The sequence below is a fragment of the Hakea prostrata genome, chromosome 1, assembly GCF_041222555.1.
Source record: "Hakea prostrata isolate BN-2017 chromosome 1, UWA_Hpros_2, whole genome shotgun sequence".
Lineage (NCBI taxonomy): Eukaryota > Viridiplantae > Streptophyta > Magnoliopsida > Proteales > Proteaceae > Hakea > Hakea prostrata.
The window spans coordinates 12735431-12751649 of NC_142600.1; the positions used below are offsets into that span (position 1 = coordinate 12735431).

The 16219-nt window shown below is 38.7% G+C and overlaps 2 protein-coding genes across 6 annotated transcripts in view; both read left to right on the forward strand.

The window, feature by feature from the left end:
• Nucleotides 1-12169, forward strand: part of LOC149027575 (putative UDP-N-acetylglucosamine--peptide N-acetylglucosaminyltransferase SPINDLY) — a 41130-nt gene extending 28961 nt beyond the window's left edge. For all 5 annotated transcript variants that reach the window (XM_089163864.1, XM_089163840.1, XM_089163847.1 and 2 more), the window contains one exon: nt 11755-12169. In XM_089163864.1, coding sequence (XP_089019990.1) covers nt 11755-12056 — 302 coding nt within the window. In that variant the 3' untranslated portion in view covers nt 12057-12169. The remainder of the gene's footprint in view (nt 1-11754) is intronic.
• Nucleotides 12170-14394: 2225 nt separating this feature from the next.
• On the forward strand, nt 14395-16148 carry LOC149027576 (ubiquitin-ribosomal protein eL40 fusion protein). Its single transcript, XM_089163903.1, has 5 exons — nt 14395-14544; nt 14646-14732; nt 14812-14914; nt 15568-15634; nt 15796-16148. Exons 1-5 carry the CDS (start codon nt 14442-14444, stop codon nt 15820-15822), a joined length of 387 nt encoding a protein of 128 aa, XP_089020029.1. The 5' UTR covers nt 14395-14441; the 3' UTR covers nt 15823-16148.
• Nucleotides 16149-16219: the final 71 nt, after the last annotated feature.

Here is a 16219-nt window from a genome sequence, read left to right on the forward strand (position 1 = left end):
AATGTAAGTGGCTGCCTGATTATCACAATACATTTTCATAGGGGCAGAAACTGGAAATCCTATTTCCTCTAACAATGAACGACGCCACATCAATTCAGCAGCGGTGTGGGCCGTAGCCCTATACTCAGCTTCAACACTAGATCGAGCAATGGTGGACTGTTTCTTACTCTTCCAAGTCACAAGATTTCCACCAAGAAAAGTACAATAACCTGTGGTTGACCAGCGGTCAATGACGGATCCAGTCCAATCTGCATCAGAAAAGGCAACCAAGCCCATACTCCGATTTCGTCGATAGATGAGCCCTTTTCCGGGCGCACTCTTGAGGTACCGAAGCACTCTCATTGCTGCATCCCAATGAGCCTTCCTAGGAGATTGTATAAATTGACTCAAAACACCAATAGAATAAGAAATATCAGGACGAGTAACAGTAAGATAAATAAATTTCCCAATAAGACTCCTGTAACGATGGACATCATTTAACAAGTCACCATCATCACGTCCTAACTTCAACTGAGGATCCATGGGAATGTCGCTAGGTTCAGAAGCAAGCATGCCAGTCTTAGTCAAAAGATCTAACACATACTTTCTTTGTGACAAACTTACTCCTTTTTTACTGCGGATCACTTCAATCCCCAAGAAATATTGTAGATCACCTAAATCTTTGGTTTGGAAAGATTTTTGTAAGTGTGCCTTAATTGTATGGATTACATCAACATCATTGCCTGAAAGAACAATATCATCAACATAAATTGCCATAATGACAACAGAATCACCCTGCCGTCTAACAAACATAGAGTGATCAGAATAACACTGTACAAAACCAAAAGACTCCACAATCTTGCTAAATTTCTCAAAACAAGCCCGTGGAGACTGTTTGAGTCCATAAATCGCTTTATGAAGCCTGCAAACATGAACACTGTCCTCCCCCTGAGCAACATACCCTGGAGGTTGCTCCATGTAAACTTCTTGAAGATCACCATATAAGAATGCATTTTTTATGTCAAGCTGAAAAAGAGTCCAATAATTCACAGCCAAAGATATCAAGACACGAACATAATTAAGTCTTGCCACAGGAGAAAAAGTTTCAAAATAATCTACACCATATGTTTGTGTATAGCCCTTAGCCACCAAGCGGGCCTTAAGCCTTTCAATCGTACCATCAGAATGGTACTTAATAGTATACACCCACCGACAGCGGACCACATCTTTCCTAGGAGGTAAGTTGACTAAAGACCATGTATGACGAGAATGTAAAGCATCCATTTCCACATCCATAGCGGCTTTCCAGCCAGGAATTTTTAGGAGCTTCGGTATGATGGGTTGGAATATGAACGGCAGACATAGACAAAGCAAGGCAACGAAAACTAGGAGGGAGATGAGATGTAGAAACAAAATTGGAAACAGGATAAACAATGTTAGAGTGTAAAGTGCAAGTACGAGTACCTTTCCTTAAAGCAATTGGTAAGTCATCTGAAGGCAGAGTGGGATCTCCACTAGAAGAATCCCTGGTGGAGAAGATGAAGAAGGAACATCCGTAGGGCCAGCTTCAGGCTCCACTAAAGGAGAGCCGCTAATATTTGTAGGAGGAACTCTACTATCCACAATATGTTCTGGAATCTTATGTCTTCGCTGATAAACATGTAGATGAACATTGCTAGTGGAAGGAACTAAAGAGGGAATAGGAGGAGTATCATCCGAAACACAGTTTTCAATAGACACAGATTGACTTCGATAATAAGGAGTGTCTTCAAAAAAGGTCACGTCCGCACTTGTAAATTGTTTGTGAAGAACCGGATCATAACATTGAAAACCTTTTTGAGTGTGTGATTAACCAAGAAAAATACACTTAATAGAACGGGGGGAAAATTTATCCAAAGGATGTGATATGTGAACAAAACACACACAACCAAAAATTTTGGGTGGAACTGAAAACGGTTCTCTATTGGGAAAAACAATTGAAAAAGGAGATTTTTCAGAAAGCAAAGGCATATGCATGCGGTTAATTAAATGACCAACAATCAAAATTGCATCACACCAGTAACTCTTTGGAACATTCATCTGAATCAAAATAGCACGTGCAACCTCCAAGAGGTGACGATTTTTGCGTTCAGCCACTCCATTTTGTTGGGGAGTGAATGAACAACTGGTTTGATGAATCATTTCAAGAGAATCACACAAGTTAGATATATCATGTTGCACATATTCTAAAGCATTATCAGACCGAAAAATTTTAATAGGAAGAGAAAATTGAGTCTGAATTTCATGAATAAAACTTTTAAATGTAGTTAAGAACTCTGTCCGATCCTTTAAAAGATACAACAATGTAAGACGGGAGAAATCGTCCACAAAAGTAACAAAATATCGAAAACCATGCCTATTACTAATTCTACAAAGGCCCCAAATATCGGAATAAACAAGAGAAAATAAAGGCTCACTACGAGAGATAGAGCGTGGAGGATAGGTGGCACGATGATGCTTCCCTAACTCACACGCTTCACAATTTAATCTAGACACTGATTTAAAAGAAGGAAATAAAAATTTTAATCTAGGTAAAGACAGATGGCCTAAACGACAGTGCCACTGGAGAGCATCTACACAATCATCAGAAAGAGCCGCAATAGGGGTAGCATAGTCCAGATAGTAGAGTCCGTTCCTTTCACACCCTCCACCAATCGTATTCCTCGTGTGAAGGTCTTGGAAAACACAATAAGTGGGAGTAAAAGTCACAGAGCAGTTTAGTGCTTTAGTTAATTGACTAACATATAATAAGTTAAAAGGAAAGTTAGCAACATGAAGTACGGATGATAAAGTAAGAGAAGGTGTAGGAGAAACACTTCCAGAGCCTAGAATAGGTGTGGAAGTCCCATTAGCTATGACAACAGAATTTTTAGTGGTAGATTTAGAAAAGAGCTAAAAAGTGATGACTCACCAGTCATATGGGAAGAGGCCCCTAAATCGATGATCCAAGGGGTGGGAGTAGAAGTGAGAAGTGCTGTGTTACCTGCATGAGAAAGTGTGGCAGTAGAAGTACTAGTGGATGTGGAAGCGCCAGTTTCAATATTTTGCAATCGGCGAAGGATTTGGCTTACATCATCTCTTAGAGTCTTAGACAAGTCCCCTGAAGAAGATCCAGAACCACTATCGTTGTTTGCTACAGTATCAGTACCACCATCAGAAACGACATGATTGGCAAGGTGCTTGGCCCACTCTGGTTTTCCATGTTTAGCCCAACAAGCTTCCACTAAGTGCCCTGTTTTACCGCAATGAGTACAAAGTCGAGATGTCTTATCAGACAGTTGAACACCACAACCTCCAGAAGACCTACTAACTCCCCCTAAACCACGACCACGTCCCCTTCCATAAGAGGTAGTGAAGGCTGAATTTTCTCCTTTAGAACTTTTTTTGGAGAACTCCCTTCAGGCAAGGCAATACGTTGAAGTCTAGAATATGCTTCACTAAGATTAGGGACATTCTCATCAGCAATAAGATGTCCTTTGACAGATTTTAGTTCAGGGTTCAATCCTGCAAAAAACTTAGACACAAAAAATTCATTCTGTTGGGCCTTAAGCTTCTTTATATCAGTGGTGAGAGGTTGAAAGACATTCAACTCCTCCATCATGCCTTTAAAGGAGTTGTAATAATCCTGTAGAGACTTGTCAGCTTGTTGAAATTGAAATAGCTTTTCATATACTAAAAATCCAAGTCATATTTTTAGCTTGGGAATAAGTCTCTTGCAAATCATCCCATATTCCCTTTGCAGTCTTATGGAACCTAACATTCGTTGCAATATCAGGTTCCATACTATTCCACATCCAAATTTTGATGATTGCATCATCTTGGATCCAATTAAAATAAGATTTGTCAGTCTCAGCAGGAGGTTCATCCTCAATGAACTTAAGCTTACCTTTTGCAAGTATGTACACCCGAACCGCTTGTGACCACAACAAGTAATTAGAACTTCCTTTGAGCTTGATAGATGTAATTTGAACGTTTACATGATCTCCTTGAGATTCTTTTGATTCAGCCGTACTCATGATTGAGTCACGTGTAAGTGAAGACATTAAACTGAGGTAGATATCACTCAAATAGTTTTCCAAAACTTGAAGTAGAAAGAAGACAAAAAAAATTCTGCAACCTTAGGACAGAATAGGAGAAAAAAAGAGAGGTAACAAAGGTATTCAAGTTCTAGAACGTGTAGGAGTAAGGTAATAGGTAGAGAAGATCAGTTCACATGAATATCTGATCTAATAGTATACAACATTAGGTGGCTGCACACCAAGGAAACAGAAGGAAAAAAAAAAAGAATTTCAGAAGAGAATATTGAGAACAACACTATTTTGATTCAAAAAGCTTTGATGCCATGTTAGAAAACAAGCTTTAAACAATCAAAATAGCAGTTGAACTTGAACAGAGAAAAGAGAGAAGAAGAAGAAGAAGAAAAGAGATGAAGAACCAGTAGAAAAGACCTATGATTCTTAGCTAAAGAGTCTAGAATCACAGAACACTTTTATTTATAGTTTCTAATGAATCTAATACAACTTGAGAGACAAGTAATTGTCCTCTAGAAGAAGGAAACAAAATATTACAGCTTTAGTAACTTTTTGACTCCTAAAATAGGAAGTTTTGAAAATAGAAACTACCACCACAATAGAAACTATGCTTTCTAAAAACTCCCAAAACTTATGTAGCAAGATTCCCACATTAGAAATAGGAAATATAATCAAAACAATAGCATAATACTGTTCACATGAACAGTAAAATCATTGTTCACGTGAACAGTAAAACTCCCAAATTTACGTATACTTCAACAAGTTTAAAACCTTTTGATATCAAAGTTGCTCTCCATGACTATAACTTGGTAGCAATCCCTATTTGTGTCTCATCTATCAAAACAATATCATCAACAAAAAACATAAACCAAAGAACCTCATCTTGAAGGCCTTTGGTTAATTCATCAATTATAAGTGCAGAGAAATATGGGCCCCTCACCATTCTTACACTTATTATTGAACCATTTGCATGTCTTTAACTATGTCCATACATTTACTATTTAGTACTTGCCAAATTAACGCTTATCATAAGCTTTTTTTATGTCAATGAAGACCATATGAACATCTTCCTATACTCTCTATACCTTTCCATAAATCTCCTAATAAGGAAAATGGCTTCCATTGTAGATCTTCTTGGCTAAAGCCAAATTGGTTCTCTATAATAGTGGTTACTTGTCTCAATCGGGTTTCAATTACGCTTTGCCATAATTTCATAGGATGACTCATCGGTTTAATGCCTCTATAGTTTAATGCTTTTCCTCCATTCATCTAGCATTTTTCCTATGCTTATAATTTTATTAAACAACCTGGTCAACCAAGCTAGCCCATAGGTTCCTAAGCTCTTCCATACTTCTATTGGGATTTCATCGGGACCTTATGTCTTGCCTACTTTCATCCTCCTTATAGCTTCTTTTACTTCAGACATCGAAGTTCTCGATATATATGTTCGAAAATTGGTACTATGGCAAATAGTGCAATTGTCTAAATCATAAATATTAGTAGACTAGAGAAACAAATTTCCCATCTCTTCTTGATGTCCTCATTACGTTGGCATACTTTTTCATTTTCGCCTTTAATACATCTAACCTGATCTAGATCTCTACTCTTCCTGATGTAACCCAGGGTGTGTGTTAGCCTTCCAAGATCTTCTTCAATTAGAACCAGCTAAAAATGGGCTATCTATAAGGTTTAGGGTTACCTATGGGATGGTTTGGGTATGTTTTAAGAGGCTAGGGAACCTGCAGGTATCCTATGGTTGGTTTTGGGTTTACTTTGAGATGGCAAAAAATTACTGGATATCTTTTGGGATGGTTTGGGAGAAGAAAGATATAGAATTATATTGTTTAACTTGGGTGTGACATGGGATGCTCTAGGGTTGATGGAAAAAAGGAGGGAATATCCTAGGGTTAAGAAGATTGGTGTGGGAATGGATTTGAGATACCTAAAGGGAATGGGGTGGAAAATGGTTTAGTCAAATAATTTGGAGAGACCAAGGGATACCTAGACTTACGTGGATGGGCCAGGAAACATTGCAGTTATGGTTTGTGTGTGTGTGTGTGGGGGGGGGGGGTGTTAGTTCTTGCCTCTCCATGCTTTCTTTCTTTCTTTGCTTTTCTTTTTCTTCTTCTCTTTGCTTTTCTTATTATTCTTTTATTTTTTGTTTTTCCTTTTTTGTTTCTGTTTTGCCACAAGAACCAGAAAAATAAACATAAAAATAAAAAAGAAAAAGAAAAAAAAAGGAGAAGAGGGGTATCACAAGAAAAAGAGAGGGGGTGGTGGGGGATCTTGCTGCTGCAAGGGGAAAGGAGAAGAGGGAGGGCTGTTGTTGCCCGGGGGGGGGCGCTGGGATAGGGTTGCAATGGAGGGGAGGGGCTGGGGGTGCCATGTAATGAAGGGAAGGGGCTGTACTTGGGAAGAAGGTGGCTGCTGCTGTAATGGAAGGATGCTTGCTTGAGAAGGATGCTGGAATTCTCAGAAAACTACTCATCCCAGGCCATGTGGTTGATGCCACGACTCCAGGCTTCATTCATTAATCTTTCAACTAAATTTTACAGTGTAATGGGGTGTATATATATACACCCACACATACCCTTACACGAGAAACTTGGACTTGACTGAGACTCTGTAACCTAATAAGAGTTGACCACCTCCCCCACCCCCAAAAAAAAAAAAAAAGTATATATTTATATATATAGATATATAACTCTAATAACTTGCCTACTAATTAGGACCACAAAGATATGATAAACATTATTTAGAAGCAATCTTGTAATTAGATTCCAACTAGGGTTTCCACAAAGCTAGGACTCTCAAATAAAGACTTTGCCTCAACTAAACAAGGAAAATGAATAAATTTAGAATCCTCATAAGACAAGGAATCTAATTTGACCAAGGACACCCCAAGGAGGGGGCATGGAAAATGACCAAAATACCCCTGGGGGCGTTCAGGCGGCCCTTGCTGCCCCATGCTGAAGGGGCTGTTTGGGCTCAATCTGTGGGCCTTTCTAGGCCTTTTTCTAGTGATTCTTGTTTTTTTAAGGGGGGTGGGGATACATGACTTCGTGCCCCTTATTTAGCTATTTTACGAATAGTTCCCCCTTCCTTCGTGCGTAGCTAATTATATAAATCTCTATACTTCTCCCTTGCTTTTCCCACAATTTGCTTAGCTTTATTTCTATCCAACTTACATCTTTGCATATCTTCTATATCTTTAGTCCTTTGCCATGTCTTAAAACTAGCTTTCTTTTTCTTAACGGTTGTTTGAACCTCACCATCCCACTACCAAGTCTCTCTATAATTATGACACTTTCCTTTTGATTCACTTATGACATCTTTAGCCACCTTCTTAATACATGTAGCCATCTCATTCCACTGTATTAGTATCCCCCTCAAATTCCCATCTTCTTTGTTTGACTATTTTGTTAGTGAAAGATTTCAAACAATCTTCTTTTAAGTCCCACCACTTTATTCTAAGATGGTTAACTTCACACCTTTTATGACTTTCTAGAGTTAGGCACACATCCAAGGTCACTAGTTTATATTGTTTGATTAAGCTTTCCCTTGGTATCACCTTGCAATCCTTGCATAACAATCTATTAGAATTCTAGTTAGAAAGAAATTTATTTGGCTTCTATAATATCCACATTTGAAGGTAATTAAATGCTTATCTCTCTTTTTAAAGTAAATATTTATGATAGTTAGATCAAAAGCAATAGTAAAATCTAAAATTCAGATCCCTTCCTCAATCTCTCCAAAACCATATATTCCATGTACATTTTCATAGCCTCTTTGATCTTTCCCAATATATCCATTTAGATCATCACTTATGATGATCGTTTCTCCTTGGTGAATTCCTTGCACTAATCCAAAACCATAGTCCCAAAATTGTAACTTTAAACTTTCATCCTGTCCTACTTGAGGTGCGTATGCGCTAATTATATTTACAATCTCTTTCTCCATTACAAGCTTGATACTAATGATCATATCACCTAATCTTTTAACATCCACCACATCGTTCTTTAAATCGTTATCAATTATTATACGTACTCCACTTTCATTACTTTCATCCCAATGTACCAAAGTTCAAAGTCATCCAACTCTTTAGCTTATTTACCCTTTCATCTAGTCCAGTCTCTTCGATGTAAGGTATATTAATCCATCTTTTCCCCATAACATCTATTAATTCTAATATAAGATCTGAATCTAATCCTGGGTTTCTCGACTAGCTTCTTTGTCCGCACTTGTCCACGGCACGGAAACCTAACCTACTTATCACCCCCTTACCGCTTACGGGGGATGCCCTAACTAACCCTTGCCCACTTATTCACTGCACTCGGGCCATAGTGTGGTGCTTCACTTCTTTTGCCAGGGAACAACCTAGCATGGTGTTTATCATATAAAGTTGTTGAATCCATGTAAAAAGGTGTTTCTAAATTTAAGTTATTTGAATTCCATAGTCATAAGAAGTTACACCTACCTCTTGATGTAACCCATGTTCTAGGTCTGTCTTCAAGATCCTCTCAAATTGAACCAGCTATCAAATAAACAATCCTTGGGAAGTTTATTTCAAATTTGGTAACCCATGGGGAATGGACTTGAGAAAATTAGGTTATGGATGGAACTAAGAAGTTTAGGGTCTTAACAAAATAAAATAGAATTGGAAAAATTAGGGATTTCACTATTCATCTAAGATTTCAATCATCTATGGGATGGATTTTTGGAAGGATTAGGGTTTCAATAATTTAGGAAAGGGTTGGGAAAAGTCAAGGTTTTAATATACCTAAGATGGAATGGTTTTAGAGAAGAAAATGGGGAATGTTTGGGTTAACAAAAATCTGGATGGGTTGGAGAAAATCGTACCTTGGTTATGGAAGGACTAGGGAAAATTAGGGTTGTAACAAATCCTAAATGGGAAGGGCTTGGACGGCTTGCGGTTAGGGGAAAGGGAGTAGGATACTTGCGGTTGGTCTTGGAATGGTTTGGAGGCTTTTCTTGGATCAATCTTGATGGATCTTGACTTCTTTCTTTTCTTTCTCTCTTTCTTTTCTTTTCTTTTCTTTCTTCCTTAGCTGCCGCAAGATCAAGAAAAAGGGGAAAGAAAAGGGAAGAGGAGGGGAATGAGTTGTGGGGTTTCACTTACTTTTTGATAGAGTGGACTGGCACACTCTAGCTGCTGTAGGGAAGGACTCTAAATTGTCTCAGGATCCGGAGTTGAAGAAGGAATAAAGCTGCAGAAAAGTCAATACTCAGCTGGTGGGATCCTCTTGGAACCCACAACTCCAAATCTCCTTCAATGCTTGCAATTTCTTTAATCCAGTCTAATTTTCATACAAGGTGTAGGGGCCTTTATATAGCCTTTTACAAAGAAGGAAGACTCTTGGACGTGGACTCTAATTAGGGAATCCAATTTTGGTTCGGGAGTCCCTTTACAACTCAACTACCAATCAACAACTAACTAGCAACTTGAGAAAAGGGGTCTTCTAAGGACCACAAAATAACCAAAATAAAATAACAATTATCTAGAAAGAATCTTATTTTAAAATTGATTCCAACCGGGACTCTTTGATATCTTGACCATGTCATAATCAACTTAGAAAATAAAAATAGATTCTGACTCTGAACACCAAATGGAAACTAACTGGACCCACGAGACCCCCTTGGAGAGGTGTGAAAATGACCAAAATATCCCATATGTCATTCGCCAGCCCTTGCTGTCGCATGACCGGGGGCTGCTTTGGGCTATCTTTGGCCTGCTGACCCTGTTTACATCACCTCCCCTGAGATATGGTGTATTTTTATTTTCAACCATCAAACTTCCATAATTACATGCACCCCTAACTTTCCAAAATAATTGGCATCTAAAAACAAGTGGTACTGTAAACTGTTAACCGTAGATTATAATTTTTTTGGATGAATATGGATTGTAATATTATTGGACCAAAATGCTCACTTCTTTCTCCCTGTCCTACCTCTCTAAAACAACACCACCACCTGTCCCTCTCTGCAACACTGCCACTGCCACTGCCACTGCCACTGCCACCGCCACTGCATACCTGCAATTCAAACCCCTCCTTTAAACGGAGAACAGAGTCTACAGAAACTCTGCCAATCTGAACTCAAAAAAATTCTAATTACGATTTTAGCACTAATAAAAGAACTAGAATAGTGCAGTGGAGAAAGAAAATCTAAAATAGGAGTTGAGAAGAAGCAGCCTAAAGCGAAAACTCAAAATTTCAGTTGTTCAAAGTGACCTATTCGTCCTTGAAGCTTCTTCTTGGGCATGCACATTCTATCGAGTGGCCACTGGGGCTGCAGTCTTTGTGAATTGCAAGAATAGGTATGGTCACTGGGTTTCTGTTGCTTTTTCACTCTGGTTTCATGCAATTTACCAGAAGTTTTGTGACCTACGGCACAATGCTGATGCCTTGTGAATTGATATTTATAAGATACTTGGCAATATTTATTTCTGGCTTAGCGTTCTTTTTCGGTTATGCATTGCTCAATTCATGAATGAGATCTGTCTCCAATGCCAAAGGACCTTTTTCAGTTGAATTGATTCAGTTCTCAGATCTATTTTTGGCTTTGTTCAATCTAACCCTAGACATTTGGTTGTATGTTCCTGCAACAACTCAATGCTCCACTTTCCAGAACTTACCTGAGATTTGTGGAAAGTACTCTCAATGATGGAATGGGTACATTTCTTATCGCTGTTTTCAGCCTGTGTTACTGGAATCGATTATTTTTACTTGTAAAAATTTTGATATGTAAAGTGAATGAAAGAAGAAATTCAGCCCAAATGTTTCTCAGAAGACAGGAGAAAACCAGAGAGATCTGTTAATGTGAAAAACAAATATTTATAGACAACAATCATCAAATTTTATCCCATTCTGCATATTTCTGCCGAGGACAGTCTTAACACAAGCAGCAACCATGAGTTGGAGATCTGCTCGTGCAGTAATCACAAGATTTCTGGTAAATTGCATGAAAGAATTTTGAAGCAAGGGTATTTTGGTCATGAAGGATTGTAAGGGTGAAAGAGTATTTAGGGGTTTCAACAGTGAAAGAATTTTGAAGCTAGGATATTTTGGTCATTTTCTTGATCGAATCATCATCACCTTTAGCAACTGCAATTAACGGCTTGTTTAAATACTATTATTTTAAAAAGTAGGGGTGGCATGTGAAATTTTGAAAGTTGAATAGGTGAAAATGAAAGTACACCATATCTCAGGGAAGTACAGGTAAATTTCTCTCTATAAAATTTACCTACAGTTGTAAGCTTGAAACAACTACCCCCTACAGTGGGAAAATGAGCTTACCTTTTTTTTTGGTAGAGGGAAAATGAGCTTACCACCATCTCACAAGATGAGATTGTTCTTGTCTTAGATACTGGTTTTTTGTTTCTCTTCACGGACAAGATAGTGGGGCAGTCGAACTATTTGACCTCTCTGCTGGGTTTACAAATATAGTGTGGAAGAACTTTATATACAAAACCATTTTCTCTATTAGCACTTCTTAAAGTAAAATGGATGCCTTTTGTGGTGTTTGTGCCTTTAGTAGTTGGACTCATTATCTAGAAGAAACCTTAGTAGTTTCTCTTGACACTTCTATCTGAGTGCCCGATCCAACATGAACCTTCTGTAGTGTTTGTCTTCATATTAGTGTACAATATTTTTGATATAATGGGAGTTATGTGGATGCAATGCAGGGCTGGGGCATCTTATTGCCAAAACTGAGGATGAGTATGTCGAGTTGGCAGTGCAAATGGCCTCTGATGTTACAGCTCTCTCCAACCTGAGGATGTCTCTCCGGGATCTCATGATGAAGTCCCCGTTGTGTGATGGACAAAACTTCACCCAGGGTTTAGAAGCAGCGTATCGAAATTTCTGGCACAGGTACTGTAGAGGTGATGTGCCATCCTTGAGGCATGTGGAAATGCTACAGCAGCTTCAGCAGGAGGAGGCATCTGTCGAGACTAATTATCTCAAAACTGTCACAATATCTGAATGACTCCTTACAACCTGGGAGGATCAGATGCTTTAAAATATGAGTCAGGAAAAATGAGATGAGACAGGCCCCGTTTTATGGGTTTTTGGGTTTCTTTGTTTCTCCTTTTTGGTTTTTTGTGGGGGGGGGGGTGGTTTTGGTGGGGGGGGGGGGGGGGGGGGGGGGGGTACAAACCTTTTGGGTTTGCATGATTTGTGGGATATATTAGGCGGCGTCTTTGGAAGAGTAATATATGGATAGCCTTTTTGTTGAGACATGCTACGCGAATAGCAGGGGAATTTGCTGCAAGGGGACTGCAGCTACCACATTGGATCTAGCGTGTCCGGTATTTAACACATTTTTGGAATTACTGCGGCAACCAGATTGGATGGGGTTTTGTGAAAAGTGAATCATGAAAGATAGAAATGGAGGGGATGTTGGAAGCTCGTGGAGGTTCGATTTGAGTCTTTCCATTTTCCCTAAATCGTGTTATAGTGGTTTGTAAATTGATCTGTCTCATTAGTGAACTGTTCGTTTAGGGATGTAATAGTTAAATTATATGGAGTGAAGAGAATGTTTTAGTTCCTAACATAATTAATTTCCCCAGTCCGAGTGTTGCAAGCAGTGAACTCTGTTGATTAGCTAAAATTTGATAGATTTTCATCACATCATGTATTGTTGCATTCTCCCTCTCATGCTTAAAAAGAGATGGGTTTTGTTGTTTGTTTTTTGGGGGAGTAGTTATCTTGCAAGTTTAAGGAAGGTTGCCATTATGACCAATCAGGATGTTGACCTCTGACCGGATGGGGTTCAATCAAGCCCAGTATCTCGTCTGGATGTTGGTTGTGTAACCAGCATGACTTTTGTTATTCCTTCTGTTCACGGGTTTACCCTTTAACCTTTGCTGTTGATCGACCTTGGAAGTGAGCTTTGTTTGTTCTCCAGCAAAGGGAAGCCACTTTGATGAGTATTTTGTTCCGGCAATAAATTTTTTTTTTGATTTTGTTACTTACAAGGACCGGTTCCCATCGCCAGAATTTGGAAGGGATTATGAATCTAGAGTAGGACATCTGATGTTAGTTGTCTTCAGGCAACTTCCTTTGAGATTAGTCTTCCATGGTCTTTGAACGTTCATCTTCTGCAAAGCCCTAGTCTGTATTGATTCATCCATACCATATTGAGCAGCAAGTGCATATGTTGCACATGAGTCTTCATATAAGTGTGGGGAGGATCAAATGTATGCTCCTTTCCCTTGTTCCAAAGACAAGGTTTCCAAGGCTAGAACCCGTGAACAAGTATTTAGCAAGTGAGTGCGTGAAGTATGTCAGCCGTGACATTCCAGTTATTGGATACAAAGTTCAGCTTCTAGGAACAAGGCTGTGATAGAATGTAAAGGTGCAATCCCGAAGGCTCAGTCCAGATTGGAACAAGAAGTTTATGGTGAGGAGTATGATTCTTGAAATTAGGGTTTTGGGTTATTCATAGGGTCTACAAAGCCTAAGATTTTGCAAGGGTTTTGGGATTGAAGTCAGATCGAAGGTATCATGGGGTGGATTGTATTCTTGGAGTATGAACAAAGACTAATGGTGGGAATGAAGGGGATCATGAGAACAATGACTTGCAAATTTTAAGGATTAAAATGGGTTGAGGATTATTAGAAAACTAGGGTTTGAATGGGAAGAATAAGTTGTCACTGGAATAAGGATTCCAACGGGTGGAAAGATGGGAAATTAATTATTGGTTTCTTGGGATAGGTCTTCTATATAGCTTCTGTATGAACTATGTAGACAAAAAATGAAAAAAACAAAAGAAGGCAGAAGATGGGATCGTTAGCGGGTTTGTGATAATCTAGTCATGGGTTTGAACCTTCGTCCCTCTTCATCTTTGCCCCTCCTCCCTCCCGAGCCCATGGATCCCCTACTATGACTGGTTTGATGATGAAAAAAAAAATCATAAATTAAATTTAAATGATTTACTTGAACGTTTTTCTTTGGGTACCCAAAAAGAATTTCCGTGGGTACTATTTCGAATGTGTTCAAGAGTTGGCGATTGAACCCTATTCTGTGGGTACAACTTCAAATGTGTTCATGGCCAATATTTTTCCGAAGATTAAACTTTTAAATTTTATATTTTGATTTACCCAAAAAAAAATTGCATATTTTGAAATTTCTTCAAGCATCGAGGGCTATTCCGGAATCTTTGGATAATTGGGTATGAATGGACTCCAACGTGGACCGAGAAAAAAGCCCAAGGGTGCGCTTGTAAAAATGTCCCACTCTTGGGTTACAAATGTAAAATGAAAAACTTTTCTACGCAAAAACCCTAGATGTGGGGTACTATAAAAGGTATCGTTGGACCACGATCGATCCGGCACACAGAAGAGAGAGCGCGCAGGAGAGAAAGAGAAAGATGCAGATCTTCGTGAAAACCCTAACGGGGAAGACGATAACCCTCGAGGTTGAGAGCAGTGATACCATTGACAATGTCAAGGCAAAGATCCAAGACAAGGAAGGTGAACGGCAGTTCTTTCGATAATCTTTTTTTGCCTCAAATCTTCTCCTCGTTTACAATCAATTTTCATTTTCGAAGATTTGAAATTTGGTTGTTGTGCAGGTATTCCTCCCGATCAGCAGAGATTGATTTTCGCTGGGAAGCAGCTCGAAGATGGTAGAACTCTTGCTGACTACAACATCCAGAAAGGTTTGTTCTGTATCCTTTGGGAATTTAACACTTCTGCTCTTAAATTTGAGAGAATCTTAATATGGTTTTGTTGATGCAGAGTCTACCCTGCACCTTGTCCTAAGGCTGCGTGGAGGAATTATCGAACCTTCCTTGATGGCGTTGGCCCGGAAATATAATCAAGAGAAGATGATCTGCAGAAAGTGAGATTCTTACCTGCGAGTTATATATCATTGTTTCGTTAATTTCGAATGATAGATTAAAAAGTATGAAGTCATCAAATCCAACTTCTCGAATTGTGCACTACTAAGTCATTAGGTTTTCCATACCCCAAAAAAAAATGGTGCTATGGTTCTGAGTTTTTCTGTAAGGGGACCATAGATCAATATCCTATTGGTATATAAGTGCCTAACAGGTCAAGTTATGGTTCCCCAAATTAAGTGACACTCCTTAACTTTGTCAACTGATTTCACTTCTAAACAGCTGATTTTCGTGGGTGGTACATCATTCTATTTTTGGTATAATAATTCTGGAATAGAGTTCAGAAATTCGTTGGTACTCTAAAATCATAAGCTGCTAAAGCTAAATGTTATGTCGAGTATATAATTGTGGGTATTATTTTGTGGTCGAAAGAACAAAATAGTATGCGAGTGACTAGTGCATCCGGAAAGAGAAAATGTAAATAACTTAACACCCTGTGTATGGTGCAGTGAGGGGCACTGCTCTTCAATTGCCTATCATAGTCATGGTTGGTTGTATTTCTATCGTTGGGCTGGTTGATTAATCTTCAAGTGTTAATTTTGTCTCATTCATGACCACTGTTTCTCAATTTGTTTTTTTCCTTTTTTGGTATTAGATGTTATGCTCGGTTGCACCCAAGAGCAGTGAATTGCAGGAAGAAGAAATGTGGTCATAGCAATCAGGTATCATGCTTTCAGGGATACTTTAATTTTCTCCGAAGATTGTCTGAATTGTTATCATTTGTTTTCGTGAATGAGGGTAGGAGTTGAGGTGTACTTTTTATCCATGTGTAAAATGCTAGATATTGGACATTTGATCATAATTCCATTTTGACATTTTGCAGCTGAGGCCCAAGAAGAAGATCAAGTGAGCTATGGTCTGCTTGGCATTTGGTGCATTGGTTGGAAACTTGAGGATATTTGCAAACTTTGCTCAAATGTTATTTTTTTTCTATTCTGAAATAGGGTTGTCTTTTTCTGGTTTTTTTTGACCTTTCTATATTCAGGCGGATTAATATTTGAAATTTGATGAAGTATTTAGTCGAAAAACAACAGTTTAATCTTTACTAGTTTTGTTAATGTCTGAATTGATTGTGCTGTTTTAGTTGTCCTCTGTAATTTAATTTCACCTGTTGGCTTAGTGATAATGCATAACTCTGTTATGTGCTAGTAATAAAGGATGCCCATTCATAGAGCACTTTGAATGGTGTCTGATTCTTACCCCCCTTGGAATAAGCTGATGAATTCCCACTTGCTCTCTCATACTAT